Consider the following 17,418-nt stretch of genomic DNA (forward strand, 5'->3'; position numbering starts at 1 on the left):
AAAATCCCTTTTCTGGGCTCAACCTGTGTCGCTCTGTGAAATAGTAACAGAAAATTGGTCCCATACGCTTGGAAATACACATAGTTAAGGAACTGAAATAAAATTAGAATAATTTAATTAAGTGTGTTTTAATAATAAACCTTAATATACTAATCTCTTAAATTACAATACCAGGTCAGAGATCCAAAACTTATTGGTAAAATTAGAGAAAAACTTCCAATAAATAAAGAACATGAGCTGTCTAAATATAATACCAAAAAACATTAGTAATATATAAACATCATAAACATGGGTTAAAGTGCAATCCAAATGAAGGTCTAGGTTAAGGCAGGGACAATAAGCAAGGCAGGTAGGAGAAAGGGCACTAAAAGGAAATAATAATATATGAAGATAGGACCCTGTTATAATGGTTCTGTTATATCCGGAGGAACAACATTCCCTGCTGTCACTGTTGCAAATTTTAGGGCTTCCAAGGATTTTAAATAGTGGCGTTTGAATACTGCTGGTGATTTCCAGCCTGTATATCTTTTTAATTCTTCAAAATTCATGTGATGAAAATAATTGACTGATGTAGCTACTGCTCGGATATCATGGGCATGTGGGACTGATTCCGGGTTGGCTTGTTTAATAAAATAAAGAATCTGTTGTCTGATTCCTTTCAGGGAAATGGTTCTTCATTCTCTCTAATAAACAAAGGGCCTGAAGACATTTTAAAAGTTCTATTCAAATAGGCTTTCAGAGTGTTAACTGGGCACAGAGATAGATCCTGTGGAAGTGGGACAATCTTCCACAGGGTCCATCTATTCTGTGGATCCTCATTCTTTGCTAAGAATTTTCTATCTGGAGAGATTAATATTTCACCAGAAGAAAGAAAGTCAATGTGATCTGGTTCTCTAGATAATGCTGAGAGTTCAGATATTCTGGCTCCTGAGGCTAAACTTATAAAAAATAATGTCTTCCTGAGAAGCGTTATATAAGTGCATGAGTCATTATCAGTGTCAGAAGCTAGTTTAAGGACATCATTTAAAAACCAGGAAACTGTGTGAGGACGAGTTACTGGTTTTAGTCTAGCACAGGCTCTTGGGATAGACGGAAAATACGAATCTGTAAGATTAATATTGAACCCGAACTGAAATATTTTCTTTAAAGCAGATTTAATTGTAGTAATAGTATTAGCAGATAGGCCTCCTTCAAACAAAGTTCTGAAAAAGGTAACTGCCAGATTTGTAGTCATTGTCTGAATTCCTGAGTCTTTCAGAAATTTGGCTAACTTCCTTACAGCAGAATCATATTGCCGAAGGGTAGATTCTCTTTTGTGTGACTCTAGGAACAATGTGTTAAGAGGGTCAATCTCAGCATCTTTTTGTGCTGCAAATTTCATAAAGTCCATAAAGTTAGGGTACTCTGAATTCTTGAGGAAGCTAACACACTGCGAGTTTGTACTATCTGTGTTAACTTTGGGTTGGGAATCCGCCGAAGGCGGACTCTCAGTTCCACCAAGAGAGGAAACCAGTTGCTTTTGGGCCAATTGGGGGCTACTAGGGCAATCCGTCCTTTGAAAGTCCTGAGCATATTTATAGGTGGAAACAGGTAAATCCTCCGTCAGTTGTTCCAATCTGTGGCATAGGCCAGAGGGTCCAGGTTGGGGGCTACATAACATTGTAGTTTGTGGTTGGATTCCGTGGCAAATAGATCTACTTGGAGATCCGAAACTTGTTGGCAGAGCCAATTGAATGACTTTTCGTCAAGGGACCATTCCGACTCCAGCGGAGTTGTCCTTGAAAGTGCATCCGCGACTACATTCCTTACACCCGCCAGGTGAACAGTTGACAGGTGCCAATGGTTCTTTGTTGCCATTGAGAAGATTGCTATCATCACATGATTTATGTGACTTGATTTGGAACCTCCCGTTTATGCAGTGGACTATCACCACGTTGTCTAGTATTAGTCTGATATGTTGTTTCCTTGACGGGGAGAGTCTTTTTAGAGTCAAGAGCACTGCCATGGCCTCTAGGATATTGATGTGTAGTTGATGGAATGTCATTGACCACAAACCTTGGACCTTTTTGTATTGGGAGTACCCTCCCCAATCGCTTAGGGAGGCATCCGTAGGGATTACTAATGCCGGCGGTGGGAATTGTAGAGGTACTGATTTTGCCATCCGTATGGATTACTAATGCCAATGGTTGGAATTGTAGAGGTACTGATTTTGCCATCCGTATGGATTACTAATGCCGGCAGTGGGAATTGTAGAGGTACTGATTTTGCCATCCGTATGGATTACTAATGCCAATGGTTGGAATTGTAGAGGTACTGATTTTGCCATCCGTATGGATTACTAATGCCGGCGGTGGGAATTGTAGAGGTACTGATTTTGCCAGGTTTTTTACTTTCGTCCATGGTTGAAGTCTTTTCCTTAGTATTGATGGAATCCGAGAAATTTTGTCTCAATTTTTCCTGTTTGCTTTGGATCGCCAAACTTGATTGATGTCTTTCAGTTTGGCTTTCAGTAATGTGTCTGTTACTGAGGCAAACTGGAGTGAGCCTAAGATTCTTTCTTAGTTTCTCTGAGATGTTAGTTTGTCCTTGAGAAAGCTTTTCGTGTTTCTTGCTATCTCTTTCCTCTTCTTTGGTGGAATTGACAGCTTGTGTGTGGTCAGGTTCCATTGTAGACCTAACCACAGGAAACATGTTGCCGGAGTAAGACGGGACTTTTTGAAATTTATTTGGAACCCTAATTGTTCCAGAAATTTCATTACTTTGTCCGTCGCCTTGTGGCATTCCTCGATGCTGATGGCCCAAATAGGTAGGCCACTAACTGTATTCCTTGAGTTCTCAGCTCTTGGATTACTGTCTCCGCCAACTTTGTGAATATTCTGGGCGCTATATTGAGTCCGAACGGCATCACTTTGAAGGTATATGTCCATTTGCCCAGCTTGAATCCTAGGAATGGACGAAAATGCCTTGCTATCAAAAATGCCTTGCTATCAGAACATGATAATAAGCGTCTGTAAGATCTATAGAGGTGATGACGGCCCCATGGGGAAGTAAGGTCCGCACCTGCGAGACGGTCAGCATATGGAACTTGTCGCATTGAATGTATGTATTCAAATGGGACGGATCTAAGATGACTCTTCGTTTGTCTGAGTCATTCATTGGCACGCTGAACAAGCGATCTTGAAATTTTAAGCGTTTTACCTCTTTTATTGCATTCTTCAGAAGGAGATCTTTGGTGAAAAGTGTTAGATCTGTCGTTGGAATCTGATAAAAACTGGTAGGTGGAGGAGGCCCTTGTATCCAACTCTACCCCAGGCCTTTTGTTATTATGCTGTGTGCCCATTTGCTGAAAGTCCAACGGCTCCGGAAGAGGTATAGCCCCCCTCCTACCTGAGGAGTCTCATTGGTTTGCAGAAGGTCTGCTTCCACGGCTCCCTCAGAATCCTCTACCCCTACCGGAAGCTCTTCCGCTGCCTCTATGGTGAAAGGTTCCCCTAGCTCTACTACCTCTCGCATGCCTATTATACCCGTGAAACACTCCTTTTGATTCAAAGGAAGGGTTATAAGCTGGAGACGTAGTAAACGGAGTAGTGGCTAGTTGTTGTTGAGGTGGTAGGCTTACCCACACATGTTGTTGTGGCTGAGGTTTTGAGGGGGAAGGGTGACTCACCTGGGATACAGGCAATGCCTATACAGTGAACCCTCGTTTATCGCGGTAGATAGGTTCCAGACGCGGCCGCGATAGGTGAAAATCCGCGAAGTAGTGACACCATATTTACCTATTTATTCAACATGTATATTCAGACTTTTAAAACCTTCCCTTGTACGTAGTACTGTTATCGAAGTCAGTCCCCTTACGACATCCGGCCCCAGGACTCGTCATTCACACAGACGCCTCCTTAACAGGTTGGGGAGGATACTCCCAACACAGGAAAGTCCAGGGACTATGGTCGACTGTATTTCGACAACTTCACATCAATGTTCTAGAGGCCATGGCGGTATTCCTTACTCTAAAGCTACTGACCCCAGCCAAGAACCTTCATATCAGACTGGTTCTAGACAGCGCAGTCATAGTCCACTGCATAAACAGAGGAGGCTTCAAGTCAGCCCACATAAATCACGTCCTGTTAGCAATATTTTCCATGGCAGCATCGAACAAGTGGCATTTGTCGACGGTCCATCTGGCAGGAGTGCGGAATGTAGTGGCGTACGCACTTTCGAGGACAACTCCGCTGGAGTCGGAATGGTCCCTGGATCAACACTCATTCAAATGGATCTTATCTCAGGTCCCGGGTCTCCAGGTGGACCTGTTTGCGACGGAGTCCAACCACAAACTAGTATGTTACGTAGCCCCCAACCTGGACCCTCGGGCTTATGCCACAGACGCAATGTCGTTGGATTGGAAAACTTGGGAGAGGATTTATTTGTTCCCTCCGATAAATCTTCTGATGAAAGTGTTGGACAAACTCAGGTCTTTCAGGGGCCAAGTAGCTCTGGTAGCCCCCAACTGGCCCAAGAGCAGTTGGTTTCTTCTGTTGGTGGAACTGGGTCTCAACCCTCGACAGATACCCAATCACATTCTAACACAAGTAGTACAAACTCGCAATGTGTTAGCTTCCTCAAGAATTCAGAATGCCCTAACTTTATGGACTCCATGAAATTTGCAGCCCAAAGAGGTACTGCTATTGATCCCCAAAATACCCTGTTTTTGGAATCAGACAAAAGGGAATCTACCCTCCGACAATATGACTCGGCTGTTAAAAAACTTGCAAAGTTTTTAAGGGACTCAAAGTTTGAAAAGATGACTTTGAATCTGACAGTATCCTTCTTCAGAACTCTCTTTGAATCAGGCCTTGCAGCCAACACCATCACTACGATTAAGTCAGCCTTGAAAAAGATTTTCCATATTGGTTTTAATATTGACCTTACGGATTCATACTTCTCGTCAATCCCGAAAGCCTGCGCCAGATTGAGACCATCAACTCGCCCTAGCGCAGTTTCCTGGTTTTTAAATGATGTCCTTGAGCTAGCCTCTGACACTCTTAACGAATCTTGCCATTACATAGCGTTATTAAGAAAGACTTTGTTCCTATTGAGCCTAGCTTCTGGTGCCAGAATTTCAGAACTGTCAGCTTTGGCTAAAGATCCAGGTCATATTGAATTTCTCTCTTCAGGAGAAGTCCTTCTCTCCCCTAACAAAGTTTTCTTGGCTAAAAATGAGGACCCTCAGAATGGAAGATTGTTCCACTTCCTCAGGACCCATCCTTGTGTCCAGTTACCACCCTGAAATCCTACTTGAATAGAACTTCCATGAAGTCCACAGGGCCCTTATTCATTAGAGAAAATGGGAAGTCCACAGGGCCCTTATTCATTAGAGAAAATGGAGGAACCATTATCCTGAAAGGAATCAGACAACAGATTCTTTATTTTATTAAACAGGCTAACCCTGAATCATTCCCCCATGTCCATGATATACGAGCTGTAGCTACTTCAGTTAATTACTTCCATCCTATGAATTTCGATGAGCTTACGAAATATACAGGCTGGAAGTCCCCTAAAGTTTTAAAACGCCACTACCTAAAACCTTTGGAAGCTCTAAAATTTGCTACAGTAGCAGCCAGGAATGTGGTTCCTCCTGAAAGGTAATGAGTCTTAATCACAACATCTTGCTCTATCCTCCTTCCTCCTACCTGCCTTACTTATTGTTCCTACTTGGTTTTGGTTTTGTTTTACTTGAGCTACACCCTTATGGTGTTTTATTTTATACTCCTGTTAATGATCTTACGTTACTACGAATTGTTTTTGTTTATACTTGTTATTAGTCTTACTCTCCCACTAGTTGGTTTTTGTTTTTTTACCATTAAGGATGTTATTTATTTTGATCTGCATCATTATTTGCCTTGCTTTACCAGCCATCCCTAGTGTGGGATTTTTGCCATTATTGTATTTATTTTTCCCCTTAATGTTTGAGAGCACTTACCTACAGGATTCCTTGTATATCCTTTTTCTTGGATTAAACATGTTTTGGTATTATTTTGTATTTAATTACTTCCCTTCAGGTATTGTGCCAAGTTTGGGCCCCTATTCTCTGGCACTATTTCACTGGGCGGCACAGGTCGGAGCCCAGAAAAGGGATTTTGACGAAGGAAAAATCTATTTCTGGCCGAGAGACCTGTGCCGCCCAGTGAACCCACCCTTCTTCCCTCCCATCTTGGGCCCCAATCTTGGGTGCTATAAGGAGTGACGTCACTGGCGTGGTTTACTAACTTAAGAAATAGATATCTGTTTGAGGCTCGAGGTGAGGATGGCAGGTTCATCCTTGCCAATATTCTTGGACATGATGTGTCCTACTATGCGAGTGGAATTTTTAGATTTATTTCAGAAGCAGGTCTTCTGAAAACTATTTAACTATTGTAATGACTTCTTAACTTCTATGGTTTTAATTGAATTCTCTTTTAATTTTCATATATAATAAATGCTATAGGCGTCAATGACCTTAGATGTCAGGATGCCAGAAAACTTTCAATCAATCAATCACTGGTGTGGGTTGGACTGTTGGTAGTAGAGATCGGAGTTAGGTGTTGAATGGCACCTCGCTGTAACAGGGATATTGAGAGGAGATATCTAAATGGTGCGAGACCTCTGGTTGTGATTTATCACGCCTCAGTATATTATACCGACACCTTATTAGGTGAGCGAGCTGGGTTCAACCTAGCATTCTTATACAATTTTTTCTCTGGTAAATTCATAGCAGTTTCTACCTTAGAAATGATGTAAAAGGAGCATTTCACTGGGCGGCACAGGTCTCTCGCCCAGAAATGGATTTTTCCTTCGTCAAAATCCCTTTTCTTTCTTCACAGGAGGAGCATCCCGAGTGCGGGAACAACTTTCGTAGGGTCCGTAGTAAGAACTTCTACGGCCATGACATGTGCAGGGCCCATGCTCGCTGTGGTCACCAAGGGGGGCTCTCAAGTACTGGGACCCACAGGTATATACCGTTTGTGATAAACTGGTGAAAGAGGCTGTTGATGACCAAAAATCTGCTGAGTCAAGGGATGCAGCAAGGGAGATGCTGCGAAAATGGGTCAGGGGTTTTCAGAAGAACACCTCTGGCCCATACCTTCCTAATGAGAGGATGAGGGCTTGTCTTTTCCCTAGGGCATCTTCGGATGCAATCATTCCCTAGGCTCAACCTGAGATTCCCCTAGTTCAGATTCCGGTAGAACCTGACGTATCGGACGCCTTGCAGGGCATCCAATTGGAGGACATGTCTGTTGTCTCGGAGGAGACTGAGAACAATCTCCTAGTGGCGACATGTCCAAAATAACTCCGAGTTTGTCTGAATCCTTCTTGGGAACATAAAACAGCCTTCCCTGGAATTTGATGGACTTTGCTCTCCTTATAACCTGTTTGCTCAAGAGTTCTAAGGTATATTCTTCCAATGAGGGGGTGGAGTGCTGGAAGAATTGAGGAAATGATGGTGGAAACTTGTTCCATCTCCATCCTAGTCCATTCTTGATTAGGCTGTGGGCCCAAGGATCGAAGGTCCAACAATCCTGAAAGTGTTGGAGCCTCCCTCCTACCTGAAGCATCTCATTGCTTCGATTGTCCGGAGGGTTTACCTCCCTGACCGCGTCCTCCCCTACCTCGTGAGGGGTGTCTAGAGGAGCCCCGTCGGGAGCCTCTACCTTTGGAACGAAAGGTAGTGGTTTGCCTCTCAAACCCAGGGTTGAATTCTGGTGACTGGGCAACTAGCTGCTGAGGCACCACTTGGTGTGAAAAAATCAATCCTATCGTTAGGGAAAATACAACTTAATTTTTTTTTTTATTAGATATATATTATCACATGTGTTCTGTTATATTTTTGGTCCTTCCCATTGTCTAACGACAATTTTTCATTGCAGCACGCCCTACTCTCTGTAGGGTTTTGAGAGAGCAACGAGGAACCAGGAACCTGGAAATATATACACAAGGGCCATTAGGATATTAACGAAGCCTTACTAATACACTTTGAGAAAAATGAAATTGTGTTTTTGTCAAGTTGTGAATGATGAGAAAGTAACTGTTTTTGACTGCAGCATCAAGTATACAGTATCAATAATTATCATGTTTCATCCTAGACCTTGCGGTTGCAAAGGTCAGCGTACATGTCTTGGATGTGAAAAGGAATTTGGAGCTCTGAACCTCACTGATTCTTGGCTCTCTGAAGACAACAAGGTACTGACAGCAGCCCCCTTTACCCAGAAGGGAAACAGATTATCCGTCTAGTACTGCTCATAACAATTATGAATGTGGTTGATGGCCTGTTACCAGTGTGTAGTGGTCTGTGATGCTGCTCTGTATTCATATTATATTGCCTGTGAACTAAGTCCCATCAAGTGTTTGACTGAATAACACCCCAACCAATGTATTATAAGGCCATTGGCGATTGCTCGTGTTTGACAGTCAACACCGTAAAGTTAATAAATATTTTGTTTCGATATGCGAAGTAACGAGGAAGAATTTTGCTATATGACAGTGTGTCACAAACATTAATAGTTAACAGGAGCTTTTGAAATGGCATATCGATGTGCGAAGTAACGAGGAAGAATTTCGCTATATGAGAGTGTGTCATAAACATCAATAGTTAACAGGAGCTACTGAAATGGCATATCTGGTCGGACGCCCAAGAAGTGAATTCAGATGTTAGGAGGAGAGTGACTGTGTTCGAGTTTAGTCTGAATTGTTTCAGACTTATTCAAAACCCCTTCCAAGAATGAGAGATTTAGGCTTTACTGTTGTTGACAAAATTTTCGAGACATTGTTATTGTGGGCCCGCAGAGACCTGCACGGCATAGTATGCGACCGTACTGTTCAGAACTACAATAATTTTAAGTGACTTTGCAGCTTAATGGTGAACTGGATATTGAAGGGACAGTATTGATTCAGGGAAAATTATTGTAGTACAGTATTTTCACAGATTTATATTTTCTTATGGGTGGTTGGTTTGAGAGCTTTAGTGTCCAGCATGTGAATAATTTTTTTTTTTTTATTCAAAATTAGCTTTTCTTGTTTTTTTTTGTTATTTGTGGAGCTGGAGTGTAAACAGATACTAATTTTGCATTTAATTGATTATTTTAATTGATATAATATTAATGTATTCCTAATAGTTTTTTGTTTCATTTACAAATAAATATTTTTTTTGCTTGTTTTTATGAATACAGCATTTCATTTCAGAACCTCTCACTATGATGTCCTTTCCTCAGCCACTGTTTATTTAGTCAAGTTATCTAAAATTTATTTTCCTACACTGTGTCCAGTTATCAGTACAAAAAATATTTCCTTTCACCTAATGTTCTAACATACAGTATTTTACTTGACCCTAAAATCATCTTACCTAAAGAATATAGAGGTACAGTATATACAATATTCTACTGATTTCCCAGAAATGCATCAGCGGTCAAGCTACCTGTTAATTCAGCACATTAAATGAAAGGGAAGACAAAAAGCAAGATTCTAGCTGGGTCCCCTTGCCCATTATAAATCAAGGGGTGGTACCCAGTGCTCCATTCTCTTGACCTGTTACCTAGATTTTTGGGTATTCCACCGTTGTATGTTTGTTGTGTAGTGACTGTCGGGTTGTGGTCGGCATTCGGATACTAGGCAGTTTGGGTGCTACCTCTGGCCACAGTCCGCAAACCACTACATTGGAAAGTGGTCTGTGGTTGAGCAACCACTTAGGGCACCGCGGTTATGGTGACTGTAGGATGTTGTTGGGCAGGCCGGGAGGGTAGTCTAGGCTTCATGGTCTTCCTTTTAGGTTGGGGACCCACATCCGGGGAAGACTTCCTTTTAGATGAAATGCCCCACTTCTGGAGAAGGTTCCTATTCTCCGTGGCGGCTTTCTCAACTACCTCCTTAACCACTTCATTTGGGAAGAGTTCTTTACCCCAGATGTTGGAAGATATCAGCTTCCTGGCTTTGTGCTTCACTGTTGCTGCAGCAAACATGAACTCTCTACAGGCTCTCCTAGCCTTCATAAAGGCGTACAGGTCCTTTACTAAGGTGGCCATGTGCATTTTGGCCAGGACCATGAGCCTGTTTGGGGTGCTTTTTAGTCCTGCACACATCTCTGCAGTTCTGTAGGGATAGGTATGCCACAAGTCTCTCCTTTGTCTCTTGCTTCCTGCGCAAGAGAAAGTCTGACAGTTTCGGGAGATTTTCGCTGAACTGTCGTCCCGCGATATCTGCATCCAACTTCCCTACTGAGAAGGTTAGGTGGACTTCCTTCCATTCCTTATCTTCCATGGGCAGGGCTAATGACAGAGACCTGCACTCCTCTAGTGCAGGGCATGGTTTGCCTGCCTCCACTGGCTTGGTAACAGCCTTAAAAGTCTTCAACGTAAAGGGGAAGGCTAATGAAGCAGGAGCAAGAAAGGTAGGGTGTTTCTTGCTCAAGGCGGACACTTTCGAGTTTGTGTAACCCACCTTCTTCAGGGTGCTCGACAAGAGAGCCTGTGCCTTGTCGTGGTCGAAAACCATGACCTCCTTTGGTTCCGTCTCCTCTTTTGACGCTGGCTCCTGCTTCAGTCGAATGAAGCAGTCAGGGTAAGCAACAAAGCTTGGCCAGAACTGGATGTTGTCTAAGGGGACGGCTCCCATCTTCTCAGAGATGTAGAGCTTGCCGTTAGTAATCGGCATTAACTCCGCATACCTCCAGGGATTCTTCTCGGAGCAGGGTGGGAGGTCTTGGACTCTGGATCGCTTGTATGACCCTCGGGAGGAGGTAATTCGAGCTTCACGGAGCTCTTTCTCGAGCCTCGCTTCCCTTGCTTCGCCTTGCTTGCGAATATTCTCCATTAAAGCCGTAATATGAGCCAAAACTGCCTGGCTCATGTTGTCCAATGGAGTGGTAGAAGACGAAGATGTAGAGGGTGTCGGCTCCAGTGCCGGCTCCGACTCGACTTCTTCTTCAGGAGGTAGAGTAGACTCCTCCTCGGGATCATCCTTAATTAGATCCTTTTCAGTGTCCGTGGACACTTCAGACATCCTTTCCTCCTGGTGGATGTCCATGCCTTGCAACGCCTCACTGACATCCATCTCGATAGCAATCTGGACGTAGGGAGGTCCGGGTCGTGTTTGGGGCACGACAGCTTCACTACCCGCCTTCGGGAACAGCAAGCTACGCATCCTGTCGTTAGGTAGGTACGGTCCTGGAGAGTTCTTCTGGAACCCTTGTACCCATTTGCGCAGCTTTTCTCGTGCTGCATCCCTCGACTCCGTTGACTTGGGGTTGTTAAAACCTTCGGCCACCAAGACCAGGCAGATGTTGCAGTCTTGGGGTCCCAGTACCGCAGGGTTTCGGTAGTAATGGTGCAGGTGGCCTGAAACCTGCACACTTTGTGACCACAGAAGTTCCTACTCCTGTGGTTACAGAAGATCACCTCGCACTTCATTTGGGGTTCCTGTAAAGAAAGGAAAATTAAATGAGTATGCGGTTGTTTATCACACATGATAAACAGGTTATGCAAAATATTAATATTCTAACCATTATAGCTTAGGATAGTAAGCTAGAGAGGAAATAGGAAAGACACATACTTGTGCCTCCTGTCCAGCCAATTGCTGTGACCTCCCCCCAATATTAAAGTTTTTAGAGTTTCCTTATGAAGGCAAACTCACAAGAGAAGGGTTCTAACGTCTAGGGATAGAATAAGTGTATACTAACACTGACCCTTCTTGAATTATTTAATATTGTGGGGTAAATTATCAACTGATTACTTACCAGTGTATTGAAGGAATTCTTTCTTTCAATATAGAAATGGTCTCAACAATAGACTGTGAAAGGATACACAAGGTATGTTGGAAAATAACTACTGTATAATATATACCATAGTTTTCTGTCTGCAGTATATACTATACTGCAAATATACTGGCAACTGTATAATCATATACTGTAGTTCAGCCAGCATGTTGCCGACTAGGCTAGCACCTGGCGGCACCGGTCTGGCCGGCATGTTGCCGGCTGGGTAGTACCTGGCGGCACCATGCTGCCAGCTGGGTTAGTACCTGGCGGCACTAGCCGGCAGAGAGAGAGAAAGCATGGAGTGAAGAGCTGCCTTATTAAAATGTATGTATACAATAAATAAGGGTGTAGGTATGTAACCTTACTGCCTTCCTCCAGAATGAGGGTTCAAATGGAAGGAGAGAATGTATCATTCAGGCTTCCATCCAGCCACAAGATCCGTTGTCGGTCGCTGATGGTTTCAGGGATGTGGATAGCAGTCCAAGGGAGGACTGAAGAACACTCAACGGCAGAGGGGTCTCCCACCGGCAGCAGTCATAGCCGGCACAACCTTTCCCGGAGCCTTGCGTCCATAGGGGAATGACGGAGAGGCTATTAAGCCGCCTATGTAGGAGCCCGGCCGGCGCTACGATCTACCCGGCAAGCGGGGAGATTGTAGGACGACGGCCACAGGATTGCGATAGCTAGGCAATAGGTAAAGGACAGAGAGGGGCAGGGAAAGGGGCCTGTATAAAGTGTTAGGAGAAGGATGAAGTGTTAGGAGAAGGCAGCACGGTTGCTGCCACTTCCACACAAGGGTGAAACTTTGTTTCAGTATCGGCGCCATCCTAGGCGGCAGTAGAATATCTATTCTTCAGCCTAGGGTCTGCCGAAACAAGACTAGTCTTCTAGACCGCAGGGGAGAAGGTGGCGGCATTATACTACCACTTCAAGTGCGGCCTAGGGAGGCTTAGCCTCCTATGCCGACAGCTCTAAGCCGGCAGGGGAGTGACTACTCGTCCTGCAGCTCAGCCGCCAGCATAAAGACTGAATACTCTGAAGTTCTGTTGAAAACCCAAGCCGGGATACTTGCCAGCAAGGGTGGGAGACAGAAAACACTAGCCTAGTCAAGCCGGAGTGACCACTCTATGGCGAGACCAAGATAAGGTTGTCGCCTATGGCGGCACTCAGAGGGAAGGAGGGAATACCCTTAAATCTTAACAGGAGACGAGTATCGAGTTATATAAATAATTCTAGGAGATATACTATCTCCTGTTGAATTGATAAAATTATACACGAGGGTAAACGGGGATAATGTATGAAAGTATACTGAAACGCCTAGGCTAGGTAGCCTAGCGCGGGCGAGATCTCGGTTACCTAAATCGCCGAAACTCTAACGTATACGATCGACATATAAGGAAGAGGAAATTTGTATGCATAATCATATCTTCACTAGTATAATTGTGCCTAAATAACTTTCATAATTTATTAATGCTATCAAAACCTTGAATGTCGTTCTGCTGACTAAATAACACATGCATGACAAACGACAGCGCCCAATATGGCGCCTAGGGAACTGGCCAAGCTCCATAAACACATTAAATTAAACTAATTTCACTGTGAAGCAAAAGCTAAAAATTATACACTGTAAAGACTAAATACTCAACTTTCCAGAAGCAGAAGAAGCTGGGGAATGCATAATAAATCCTCTCAAGAACGTTAGATAACAGGGAAAACCACCGTGCGAAATCGCTACCAAAGAAGGAATGAACGCCATCTTGGAGCCATTTAATAGTATGGGAGGAAGGGTAACCTTGATAACGGCTCCCCTTCAGTTTCGCCACTTTTCCCCCTCAAAGCGAAAACGCTACTCGGGGTGAAGATTGCCATGTGTCGTATCAAGATATACGTCCCCTAATATTATGCGATATCCTTAAGAAAAATTTAAGGATATTCGCGCCAGGAGTTAGAATTCTGGAGACCTAAAGGTCAATTCTCTGGGAATATCACTGAAGCCAAATATCCCTTAGAAAGCTACCAATAGGAACCTTCCATCAGGACGACATGGCTTGAGCCCAAAAATCTCGTTTCATATCCTGAGGGGTTTTTCATAATATGAGGTGAAAAATCTTCGTATCTCTTCATATTATGAATTTTTCGTACAGTATACAGAAATTTCGTATCAAGAGGTATTACATATATGACTTCAATTTACAGAAAAATAACCCTACCTGGATAAACAGATGATCTGAGAAGGGAAAGAAGATAAACCTTAAATTGATAGCGAAGCCATTCTTCGCCCCCAACCCAACCAACTCCTTCAAGGAAGACATCAGGATGACTATTAATGGGAGAAGACCCATTTTGGGGTTTGCTGTTTAAGGTTGCACTTACAGCTTCAACCTGTAATATAAACATAGATCGTATTTATCATCATTATATTTAGAAAAAAAAAAAAAATGAAGACCCCAAACAAACACGTCATAAAAGTCCTCATTGCTGGTCCAAGATGGGAAGTCAAACTTTGACTCCCAACTCAATTAATGCACAATTGCCATGACATAACATTACTATGATCCAAAAATTTAACTTCAATTATCTTGAACTAAATCTCATCTTGGGTTCAACCTAAGGAAGAAGTTTAACCAAGATCTACATTTTAAAAATCAATCCATTTAATTACAGAAAATATTTTGGTATTTTCTTAATTCTATTTAGAAATAACTTTTTTCATCTTGAATACAAAATCATATGGTCCATTACACATGGAAGCAAGAAAGCAGGACAGGCATTCATTCACTATCTCTATGAAGGGCATCAAGTATCCTGCTTAAAATATATTTAGCATTTCTTAATTTAGGTAATGCTTCTGATTAGCTGATTAGCAAGGTATGTCATTCTCTCTTTTGTATGTGGACATAAGGATCAATTCATCAGCTTAATTAGTAATAAGTCAATAGTAGCAACATAAATCATTGGTGATTCTACAAGTGAAATATGACAAATTTGAGTTATTTGTACTTTTCCTAAAGATACAAACCTTGAGCTCTTTATAGGGAACATACTTTTGGCAAAGCTGGAACACTAGCCATAAGACTTTTACGGAGGTTTAACTACCCACCGCTAATTAGCAAGGAGGGGGGCTAGGATGGAAGCGACTACCCCACTCACACGCGTGCCTGTGTTCTATATTCACTTTTGATTGCAGACAGGAGTTGCAGTGTTATAGGTGCTGGCAGGACAAATTCGTATAAAGAGCTCAAGGTTTGTATGGTTAGGAAATTTTCAAATTACTTTACAATTTTGTCATCTGTTCCAACACTAAATGACCAGAGGTATTCCTCTGTACAATGCACGAGCTTATAGAGAACTCACCCTGACACTTCGCTAAACTCCAGTGCACGTGCACACGTTAGCAGTCTGAGCAACCCGTGTGATTGTATTATAACTAAGCTATATGACTTGTCCAGGTAAGAATTCTAAAAAGTGTCCTAGGACTTCCTTGAACAAACTAATGGATATTTCTCAATAGCCACCTCACTACGGGAAGTGGGGACATAACAAATATATGAACATATATAAGATTACATAAGGGAAATGGTTATTACCTGTATTACCTGCAGATAGCTGAGGCCAGCTTGCAGCGTACCAAGTGTGCTGTGTCCCAAGAGAAGGGTAGATGAAAGAAAGGTGCTAGTCACTATCATCATTCTTCCCAGACTTAATCTCAGGTAATGTCTGCTCACGATCATCTGCTACTTGTCCAATCAAGGAGCTTGGTGTTTAAACCACTTGTTGTAAAGCCACCCCAGGACCGATAGAGAATGTCTCCATGTTCCTACGGGTTACATCTAGCAGGTAATGGGCGGTGAAGGTCGTCTGACGCTTTCACACTTCTGCTTGCAGCACCTGCGTTACAGAGTACTTTTTCTTAAATGCTATGGACATACTTATGCCCCTAACATCATGAGTTCCTGGTTTCCGCGATTGTGGAGGAGAGTCAGGATTCAAAGCTCGATCTATGACCCTGTGAATCCATGCTGAGATTGTGTTCTTTGTGACTCTCCTCTTAAATTCCCTGTGCTCACAAACAATCTGTTCACTCGGGGACGTGCTCCTGCAGTTCGTTTAGGGTAACACCTCAGTTGATCTGGGTCATAGGTTATGCTATGGAAACTCTCAATCTGGAAGAGCCTGAATCTAGGATATCCTACTGCCAGATTTTGAGTCTTTGCAACAAACTCAGGGACGAAGCCAAGCATTACCTCTCCACATCTCTTTGAATGGGAGACATCCTAGGAAAGACAGCAGTGCAATTTACTGACCCTCTTGGTTGAGACCAGGGTGAGCAGGAAGACCATTTTAAGCGTCAGGTAAAGATCGGATACCTGAAACAGTGGCTCGTAGGGTGCTCCTTTCAGGCATCTTAGTACACGGACTACATTCCATAAGTAGTAGGTTGGCCAGGGCACAGGCCACCCATTGAGATACTACCGCTAGAGAGTTATGGGGTCCTTTGACTGGCCTGACAGTACTACATTGGATCCTTCTCTCTGGTTACGGTTCATTTTCCCTCTGCCTACATATACACCGAATAGTCTGGCCTATCCTTTACATATTTACATAGGAGATTACCAAACAATTCTTCTCTCAAGGGGTTAACTACTGCACTGAAATTGTTCAGTGGCCACATTCTTTTTGGTAAGGGTAGGAGAGACTCTTTAGCTACGGTAAGCAGCTCTTCTAGAAGGGCACTCCAAAATCAAACCATTGTTCTTTAGTCTTGGGTAATGCCAGAGCCTCTGTACCAGGGTCTTCCACTTTCTTGGGGTAGAGTTCTCTTGCTTGAGGGTACACTCGGACACACCATTCAATGATGAATATGTATACATTATCAAATCACAAATAGTTTTCTTTTTATACTTAAATAGAAATACAGCTTATTTTATAAATTAAAAACATGAAAATATAACAGTAGCAACAGTAAAGATTATAACCTATTAACCAAGGCACTTCCCCCAATTTTGGGAGGTAGCCAACATAGAAAAAAAAACAAAAGGAGGCTTTTCTTCTCTTCGCTCCTCCAAGCCTGACGAGGAATTTAGCCAGGCTTGGTTGGTAATGCTATGCTGGCCTTGAAATAGTCATTTGCCCATTACATGGGGTCATCCTTTACAGAAGAATGTACAGTATTTCAAATAAAACTATTGAAATTATTATGATAATTAAAAATAATAGATCAAGTAACAATTGTTTCTTTTAGGAAATATGACACATCCTTTAGTAACACGCCTTAATAAACTGATTTTCAAAGCATAAACGTAAACAATGGAAAAGATTATAATTCCCTATGTTTTTATTTACAAATACAATACTTTAATGTGAATATTACATGCATTATTATTAAATACACTTAAGTGAAACACCAGTTTAATCAAAATCTGGTTTATTTCAAATATAGCTGTAATTTTTTTACCAAAGTAAATGGATATACAGTGTACAGCAAGAGCTGGGATGAGCTGGGTGGAGGGAGAGGGAAGTAGCACAAAGCAAGCCCAGTGGAAAGGACCGTGAGCTGTTTGAAATCACAGCGCCGCAAGATTTATTATCATGAACATTTGTTTATTTATTTAATAGGTACTGTATTACAGTTCTATGTG

General features: G+C 42.6%; 1 protein-coding gene and 1 pseudogene across 4 annotated transcripts in view; both read right to left on the reverse strand.

Moving 5' to 3' along the window:
• The window catches only part of LOC137625967 (late secretory pathway protein AVL9 homolog), a 463,937-nt gene that overhangs the window by 136,481 nt on the left and 310,038 nt on the right, over positions 1-17,418 (reverse strand). For all 4 annotated transcript variants that reach the window (XM_068357038.1, XM_068357039.1, XM_068357037.1 and 1 more), the window contains one exon: positions 13,990-14,161. In XM_068357038.1, the coding sequence (XP_068213139.1) occupies positions 13,990-14,161 (172 nt within the window). The remainder of the gene's footprint in view (positions 1-13,989; positions 14,162-17,418) is intronic.
• LOC137625968 (uncharacterized) lies at positions 317-1,756 on the reverse strand (annotated as a pseudogene).

This window comes from Palaemon carinicauda, chromosome 33 (assembly GCF_036898095.1).
Source record: "Palaemon carinicauda isolate YSFRI2023 chromosome 33, ASM3689809v2, whole genome shotgun sequence".
Lineage (NCBI taxonomy): Eukaryota > Metazoa > Arthropoda > Malacostraca > Decapoda > Palaemonidae > Palaemon > Palaemon carinicauda.